The following is an 8,987-nucleotide window of genomic DNA, read 5'->3' as shown; positions in this document are numbered from 1 at the left end:
CAGACCTTTGCCTGGTACCGTGAACGCCGTATACTGCCTGCTACTCTCTTCCAGTGGGATTTGCCAGTATCCATCCTTCAGGTCCAAACTGCTGATTTACCGCGCTTCCCTTAGTTGGTCCAGGATGTAGTTTATGCGAGGCATTGGGTAGGCATCCTGAACTGACTTCGCGTTGATCTGCCTGAAGTCGACACACAGTCTCCACTTGCCTGTCTTCTTTTTCACCATCACGATGGGGGAGCTGTATGGGCTCTTTGAATGCTCTATGAACCCTATTTGGAGAAGCTCGACCACCTTTACGTTGATTTCCCCTTGAATTTTTGGGTTCTTGGTGTAGTATCTCTGCTTGATTGGCTTGTCATCCTTCATTTTGATCTGGTGTTCTGCCATATTCGATGTTCCCGTCATTGTGCTGAAGTCTGCCAGCTCTGCTTCAAGGAACGCTGTAGTATCGTCCAACTCGTTTACTTGTTGAACGACTGCTACTGATAGCTTCTCCTCAAGCCATCCAGTGTGTCGGTTCCTGGCTGGTATTATTATCTCGTGTCCAGCACACCTTATCTCGGTTCCGACTTGTTTCAGGAAGTTCCATCCCAACACTAATGGATCCACTACTCCGGGTAAAATCAACAGGCTCATGGTAACTTGTTTGTTGCCGAATTTGACCTCCACCTCGAGCGGCGCATCAATTCCGCCGCACCTTCCATCTGCCAACCTAACTTGCCGTCTCGTCTTTGTAATCTTTCCTAGAGCAGCAATATTGTCCGCCAATTCTTCGCTCACGAAGCTTGCCGTTGCTCCGGTGTCGATTGTGGCTTTGTAGATGTTCCCACCAATCATCTCAGCTGCGGACAACTGCTGCTCCTCCTCGATTAGCTTGCCCGTTAGTTTGGAGAGGTGGCATTGTGCGATCCCCGCTCGCCTCTCTGCGGCTGAGATCGCTGGCCATTTCCCGATCGTTGGCAGCAATCGACGCTCCTGACACCCACCTTGCCGCATATCCAGCAAAACAGCAGCCGCTGGTTTCGACATCCTCTAGCCCAGTGTCCGTTCCCACCGCATTTCCGACAGGCCTCCTGCGGGTCTGTGATATGGGTGGCCTCTGTGTGTTGCTTGGCGGCCTCCACAAGGTATTGTTTGGCTGTCTCTGTTGCTGTGGGGGTGGTGCCCAATGGCCTCCGCGTGGTGCGTCTGTTGCCTGCTGTCGTCTGGCTTGGTGTGGTGGTGACCATTGGTCGTTTCCTCGTGTGTCCTGGTTATCTACCTCCTCGCATCTCCTGCATGTCACCTGTGTTGGTGACGCCGACTTTGTCTTTGAGAACTTGTTCTTCTGTGCGAAGACTTCCCGTTCCTTTTCAAGTTCTTCGTACTCATCGGCTAGGATCATTAGCGTGTCCAGGTCCGACACTTTGTATGCTCTTAAGAACATTCGTAGGCTTGGGGTGCAGTTCTCTTTAATGACCCTTAACGTCTCTTTCGTAGAATAGTTAAGTGGCCTCACCATCGTCTGCATGTCGATCATGTAGTCCTTGAACGACTCGCTGAAGCCTTGCTTCCTTTGCCGGACCTGGTCCGCCAGCCTGGTGAAGAAGTCTCTTGGCAGGAAATATGTGTGGAAGCTTTAAATGAATTCTGCCCAAGTTCTCCATTGCTTATTGTTGGCGATGAACCATTTCAAGGCCCTTCCTTTTAGCAACTCAAGCATCGCTCGAGGGATCATATCAAGGTCCAAACCGTACGTGTTGGCGGCCCATTCTACCTGCTCCAGGAACTCAAATAGTTTTTCCGCCCCGTCGAACCTGAACGACCTTTCGCGGACCTGCTTAGCGACCTTTGCATAGTCCGACTGGCTTGGTCTCGGGATCAACGCTGCTGCTTTCTTTTCTCGGCTTGATTCTCTCCTGTGGGCCTCTTTCTGCATGTTGTCAATGCTCAGGCTTGCCACCAGGTTGTCTCCTTCAGCGTTCGTTAACGTAATGCTTGGGACGGCTCTGTCGTAGTATGTCGCCTCCAGCTCGGCCCAGATGTCGACGAGTTGTAGATCGTTCTCTGTTTCGGAGTAGTATTCCGATAGTGCCTTCCTCATGTCGTCTTGCCTGCCCTCCAGGGCGACGTTGAGCCTCTGTGCGACATGGGCGAAGTCTTCCTTCTTGAGGCGGTAAATCCACTTCTTTCCCATTTTTACTGTGCTGTTCTCACTGTTGGGACAATCACGTTGGGCGCCAGATGTAACGAACTTACATCAGCAGTTTGGACCTGAAGGATGGATACTGGCAAATCCCACTGGAAGAGAGTAGCAGGCAGTATACGGCGTTCACGGTACCAGGCAAAGGTCTGTTTCAGTGGAGGGTAATGCCGTTCGGACTACACTCGGCGTCGGCAACGTTTCAGCGAGTTTTTGACCAAGTAATTGGCCCCGAGATGTCATCGGATGACATAATAGTGATCGGTTCACTTCACTTTACGCCTAGAGCGGACGAACGTTCCACCCGGCTTTACCCTAATGCGTGACGTCCGCGACGCTCCTGCGCTCCCCAATGAGCTCCGCGCGGCGATGGTAACGTGGCTGCCGGAAATGTCTGCTGGCGTCGCTGTCGAGGTCCTCTGCGCTGTCTTCTGACCAGTATCTCGTTGTTCTGGCGGTACCAGTATCTCGGGGAGCTGAGCGGTCGCTGCTCGGGAACTTCGCCGGTAATCGCAGGGCTCTCCAGGCTGCCGCCTCTTAAAACCGCAAATCGATCTACCGCTCGTCCGTCACGCCAGGTCCTGCTTGGTCGGGCAAGGTACGCTGGGTCGCAGACAACTTTCCTCCCCAAGCTGACGGCTCTTCGTCGTAGGACTCTTTTGCTTGTCTCTGACAGACCCGCCGGGCGACTCGCCAGGGTGTGGTCGTGACAATGTTAGAAAAGAAACGCCTTGACTTAGCCGCGTGATGCCTTCCAGAACTCAGCCACCTGTGTCTCAATTCGGAGTTTCCTGATGTCCTAATCCCGAACGTCTCGACGTGGCGATCTTGCTCCTTGTATGCTTCCCACGGCGCTGCTTCCGACGACTCGCTTGGTTGTAGCTCCCTCGTAGATTATTTGCTTGACTGACTGTTTATTTGGTACTTTAACTGATCTTGAAGGTTTGACTCCTCGTGATCGACTTGATGCGTATTAGATAAGCAGTCTGTGGCTTTAGCTTCCTCTTGAGCTCTGTTTGGCGTGCCAGTTCCTTCTGCTTGAGCTCCTTGCGACGGGCTTGCTTGCTCTTCTTTTTGTTCTCCACAGGAGCGTTAACTGTGTGGTAGGGCTTATCCACATTCTCTTCCGGCTTCTCTCCGTTGCCCTGACCAGCCTCATCTTGCTGGCCCTCCTCCTGCTCCTCCTCCTCCTCCATGCCCTGGCTCATCTCCTGGAGACGACGCCGGTCCCTTTCCTCGGAGAACATGCTGGTGGTCACGCACTTCAGGTGCTGCTCCTTCTTGATGATGCCCTCCTCGCGTTCCACAATCTTCGAAATAAGATCTTGGTGGTCCTCTGGCGCGGGATTGTAGCTCATGCCTGGATGCGGAAGCTCGAATTTCTTGTCCTTGGTTGTTTTGTGGTGCAGACTGGCGTGCATTTTGACCACCTTTTTGCCAATATTCCCTGCTGTGTGCAGGGCCAGTTCGCGACTGATCCTGCCCTTCTTGTCCTTTAGTCCCGGAATCGCGTCGCGGAAGTCCACCTCCTCCCAAATGTCCTTCTCGACGGCCAGATTCTTGCTCTTCTTGTCCGCCAGTCGCTGCTCCAGCTTCTCGTAGTACAGGGCGCGATCGCTGTTGGCCTGGCGATGACGCGGCTTGGTGTTGCGATGTTGCGTCCGTTCTTCTTTTAACGCACATTGTTGCGCTTGGCAATGGGATCCTGCACCTTGGATGTGTTCTCCAGCGCCTGGTGGCTCCTCATCGGTTTCTTGGCATTCAGCTTCCTCTTTTGCTTCACACTCAGGACGGCGGCCTTGGCTGGTTTATCTGCGCTGGTGTCCAAAACGAACAGATCCTCATCCTGCTTGTCCGTGAAAGTGCCAATGCGCTCCTCCTGGCGCTGATCTTCGAGGAACTGCTCTACATCCTGGATGTCTGTCTTGCGCCACGCCGATTTGCTCTTCTTCGAGATGCGCATCTTCTTCGTCCCTGGCTCCACGGCCGTCATTGCTGCGGATTATCTGGTTATTTGGTAGTAAAACAATAAAATAACAAATGTCCAGTGACTGCCAAGCGCCCCACGTTGGGCGCCAGATGTAACGAACTGATTTTGTGTGTCTGCTCGCTACGAGATTCGTGCGGCTAGCTCAGAAGATTGTGCGTTCGTCCCACCAAATTTTTATGACGTGATTGCCCGTAGATCAGTGAGCAAACAAAGGGTTCAAATGGTAACAGTGGGATTTATTCTCGTGGTATTAGTACAGCGGGTGTGTGGCTGGGATGGCTTCGGTATCTCTTGGCTCTGGTTCCGCCGGCTGCTGGCGCTCCTCTTTCTGGCTTCTCGACGCGTTGACTCGTCCTCCTCTGGATCCTGGGTCTCGGGACGCTCGTAGTGGCCGCCTCTGCTTGCTTGCCGTCGCGTTGCCTCGGGGTCGCTTGTTGCGCCTTAGACCCGCAGACAAATCGGCCTTGTGGGCTTAGGGAAGCGTCACCGTTCTCAGACTAGGGTGAACAAGCCTTGCTCTCCAGGCCGACGCCCTTCGAGGCAATATATGTCCCTTGCTCTGTCCCGGACGGTCCCGCTAGGTTCTTGTTCAGTTCGCGCTGACAGTCAAGGCTGCCGCCAGGAGGCTGTCTAGCGGTTCACTTCGCTTTACGCCTAGCGCAGACGAACGTTCCACCCGGCTTCACCCTAATGCGTGACGTCCGCGACGCTCCTGCGCTCCCCAATGAGCTCCGCGCGGCGATGGTAACGTGGCTGCCGGAAATGTCTGCTGGCGTCGCTGTCGAGGTCCTCTGCGCTGTCTTCTGACCAGTATCTCGTTGTTCTGGCGCTCGGGGAGCTGGGTGGTCGCTGCTCGGGAACTTCGCCGGTGATCGCAGGGCTCTCCAGGCTGCCGCCTCTTGAAACCGCAAATCGATCTACCGCTCGTCCGTCACGCCAGGTCCTGCTTGGTTGGGCAAGGTACGCTGGGTCGCAGACAACTTTCCTCCCCAAGCTGACAGCTTTTCGTCGTAGGACTCTTTTGCTTGTCTCTGACAGACCCGCCGGGCGACTCGCCAGGGTGTGGTCGTGACAAAGTTAGAAAACAAACGCCTTGACTTAGCCGCGTGATGCCTTCCAGAACTCAGCCACCTGTGTCTCAATTCGGAGATTCCTGATGTCCTAATCCCGATTCAGCTGCCAGCGCTCTGCGGCCTTATATAGGGCTTCCGGGAACCGTTATTTCCCTTTTGCGCACGGCCCGCTGGATTTCTCCACTCTGGGTCCATAGTCCGTGCCTCCTGGTTGACCCACTTGTCCTTCACGAACCGCTTTCAATCGATGCTCCGCCCACTGCTGCAGTCCCGCTGATTCCCGTGATGCTTGTGGCACGCCTGTGTGCCGCTCCACTGCCGAGATGTGGCACTTCCTCTCCCGGTCCAAAGTTCACGGGAGAGTCCCAAGTCCGGTGGAGTTCCGTTATCCTGGTTTTGCACACGGCACTCTTGCCTTGCCCGCGAAGTCTCCATTCTCTCTCGTTCTCCATGCTTTGTCTCCAAACTCTCTCGCTCTCCGTCCTTGGTCTCCAAACTCTCCTCGCCGCGCCGTTACTACACGAATTCGCCGCATAACTGGTAAGTGGCCGGCCGTCTGCTGCTGCTTCTATTTGTGGGGAGTTATTCAACTCCTCACAACCGATATTTCCCCTTTGCGCACGGCCCGCAGGATCTCTCCACTCTGGGTCCAAAGTCCGTGCCTCCTGGTTGACCCACTTGTCCTTCACGAACCGCTTTCAATCGATGCTCCGTCCACTGCTGCAGTCCCGCTGATTCCCGTGATGCTTGTGGCACGCCTGTGTGCCGCTCCACTGCCGAGATGTGGCACTTCCTCTCCCGGTCCAAAGTTCACGGGAGAGTCCAAAGTCCGGTGGAGTTCCGTTATCCTGGATTTGCACACGGCACTCTTGCCTTGCCCGCAAGGTCTCCATTCTCTCTCGTTCTCCATGCTTGGTCTCCAAACTCTCTCGCTCTTCGTCCTTGGTCTCCAAACTCTCTCGATCTCCATCCTTGGTCTCCAAACTCTCTCGCTCTCCATACTTGGTCTCCAAACTCTCCTCGCCGCGCCGTTAGTGGTAAGCGGCCGGCCATCTGCTGCTGCTTCTATTTGTGGGGAGTTATTCAACTCCTCACATTCCCCACTTATCTCGGCTGAGGAACTTGTGAGATGGTCCCAAAGTCGCCTAGCTGGGGCAACCGAGCGGGTCGCAGGTTGCGGATAGCGGACGACCTCCCTCAAGGTCAACTGTGAATAAGCTGGTGGGATAAGTCAAACACGGTACCGTGGACGGAAACCCCAGTAAATAAACAGTCCCGGACAGCCAGCGGGTATTTTGCAACGAAGCAATACCGACGATGCGAGTTGTTCAGCCGCATCTAAATAGTTGCTTTACACAAACCCACTCCCAACACAACACCTACCCAACTCCCTCCCAAACAACATCTCACTCCGGGCCGGACTACGGTGTAATACGGACCGTGCCAAGAGTCAGCCTGGCTGGGGGCCCGGATCAAAAATAGCCCAGTCTCAAACGGTGTGCTCAGGGACATGGCGACCCCCTGTTCTAACTACCGCCTTACCCGGGCATCGCGGATCTCTGTCCGGGCGGACTTTTCCCCTTCTCCGCAACTCGTGGGACCAAATTATGGAACATATCAAGAAAACAAACAACACAACAGAAAACACAGAGACGGGTACTCTTAAAAAACCCATGGATAAGACGAACACTGGTTCCACCTTCCATACCAGCACGGCCCAGAAAGGGCCGCATCCCAAACTGGGGATGATGGGTGGCAGAAAGCCAACCGCAAACGCCTCCGCGACGTGCGCATCTGCGCCGAAAGCAACGGTAGGCACTGCCAAGGCGCTCGGGCCACCCGCTGGTGCAAAGTATACATACGCAGAAAGGCGGACTGCCGCCCAGACTCTGCGCTCACACACCAGGAGCACCGTTGCCACGCCTTCGCCTGAATGGCTAAAGAAGGTAGAGTGGGCAAGGAAGGTGCTCCCAAACTACGGGCAGGAAAAGCCCACTCAAGAGGCGACTCAGGCGAAAAGGCAGCGATCCCTCGAACTACCCGGGCCATCGGCGAAGAGATCAAAGATCCAGCCATCGGTCTCTTTCGCCGAAATCACGAAGAATCGTGTACTACTCGGCCTGATTGACAGGGGAAATCCGGAGAGCAGGATCCCTAGAAACAAGTGGAATGCAGTGGAGTCCCACCTTTCCCTCATTTGCCTGCGCATGGTACGAGAGAAGCCAGGCACCTCGCACTGTTGCATGGACGCGGGCTGGTACCAGGGCAGCGTCAAGGTGGTAGCATGCGACAGTCAGCGGTCGGCTGACATGTACAAAGAGGCGAAAAGCAAGCTCGGCGAGGTTTACGAAGGGGCGAACATCGTTGCGCTTGACTGGTGCGATGTCCCCAGTAGACCCCGAGCCAGGATCTGGATTCCAGCAGCGATCAAGACGCCGGAGGACATCCTCTTGATGTTGCAACAATGCAACCCGCACCTCCCCACGAAGGACTGGAAAGTCGTCAAGGTGGAGGAGCATGAAGGGGATGTCAACCAGGCGGTTTTGGTCCTGAACAAGGAGTCAGTAGCTCCGATCGAGACTGCTCGTGGAGTGCTGAACTTCGGGTTCAGTGCGATACACATCAAAGTGTATAAGGGCGACTCCAACGCCGCTAGCAGCTCTGCCGGCAACCCAGCCGAGCAGGTGCTTGCTGAGGAGTTGGAGGCACCTGGTGGGCCGGAGGACGGCTACTCTACCGAATCGTCGCTGAGCAGAGAGATGCGTGCGCTCGGACCGGCAATCGAGGACGTGGACCTCAGCGACACAGAGGAGGCCGACGTCACTGTGGTGGAGGTTGAAGCTGTAGATGTCACTAAGACTTCTACAAATAAACCTTCACCACAGTAAAGCAGCATCTGCTGCACTTCTGCTTTGCCTGACAGAAGGCGGAGCCGACCTAGTCCTCGTACAGGAACCTTGGGTGGTAGGAGGCAAGGTTGCTGGACTAGGATCAAAGGAATACAAGCTTATGCTTGACCCCAAAGAAGGTAAAATTCGAACCTGCATATTAGCCAAAAGGCATCTTAGTATATTTCTACTTCGCAATTACAGCAACGGAGACAACACCGCAGTAAGCCTGGAGCAGCAGAGTGGCTCTATAAGGGTTCTATCGGCCTATTTGGCCTTTGAGAAAGAAAACCCCCTAGATGCGCTGGTCAGAGGACTGGCAGAGGAATGCGAAAAGCTCAAGTACGGATTGGTAATAGGCTGTGACGCCAACGCCCATCACACCCAGTGGGGTTGCCCTAACAACAACGACAGAGGTGAGTCTCTTTTTGATTTTATTCTAAATTCGAACCTATTTTTATGCAATAGGGGCAATGCCCCTACTTTCATAACTTAAGCTTGCCAAACGATCATAGATCTAACCTTGGTATCAGATTCACTCGTAGGCGCAGTCAAAAACTGGGCAGTCTCTGACGAGCACTCCTTCTCGGACCATAGATTCATAGAAACCGTATTGTCCCTTGATTCGCCCTTGCCGGTCAGCTTCGCCAACCCCAGACGAGCAGACTGGCACAGGTACAAAGAAGTTCTGACGAATATCCTCCCCATGGAACCGTCAGAAAGCATCACAAACCCACATGAGCTGGACGAAACAGTATACAAGTTCACAGAGGCATGCAACACTGCCTTCAAAGTGGCATGCCCCACAGAGAAACCAAGAGGAAGGAAAAAACCCCCCTGGTGGACCCAAC

General features: G+C 54.4%; 1 protein-coding gene across 1 annotated transcript; it reads right to left on the bottom strand.

The window, feature by feature from the left end:
* Positions 1–3,111: 3,111 nt before the first annotated feature.
* On the bottom strand, positions 3,112–4,248 carry LOC139353741 (ribosome biogenesis protein NOP53-like). The gene is given in 2 exon segments (XM_070998063.1): positions 3,112–3,833; positions 3,836–4,248. Coding segments are annotated over 2 exon segments (1,065 nt in total). The 5' UTR covers positions 4,179–4,248.
* Between the last annotated feature and the right edge of the window lie 4,739 nt (positions 4,249–8,987).

This window comes from Drosophila suzukii, chromosome Y (assembly GCF_043229965.1).
Source record: "Drosophila suzukii chromosome Y, CBGP_Dsuzu_IsoJpt1.0, whole genome shotgun sequence".
NCBI lineage: Eukaryota > Metazoa > Arthropoda > Insecta > Diptera > Drosophilidae > Drosophila > Drosophila suzukii.
Note: the sequence above shows the minus strand (reverse complement) of the source record. Positions and strands in the feature narration are given on the sequence as shown.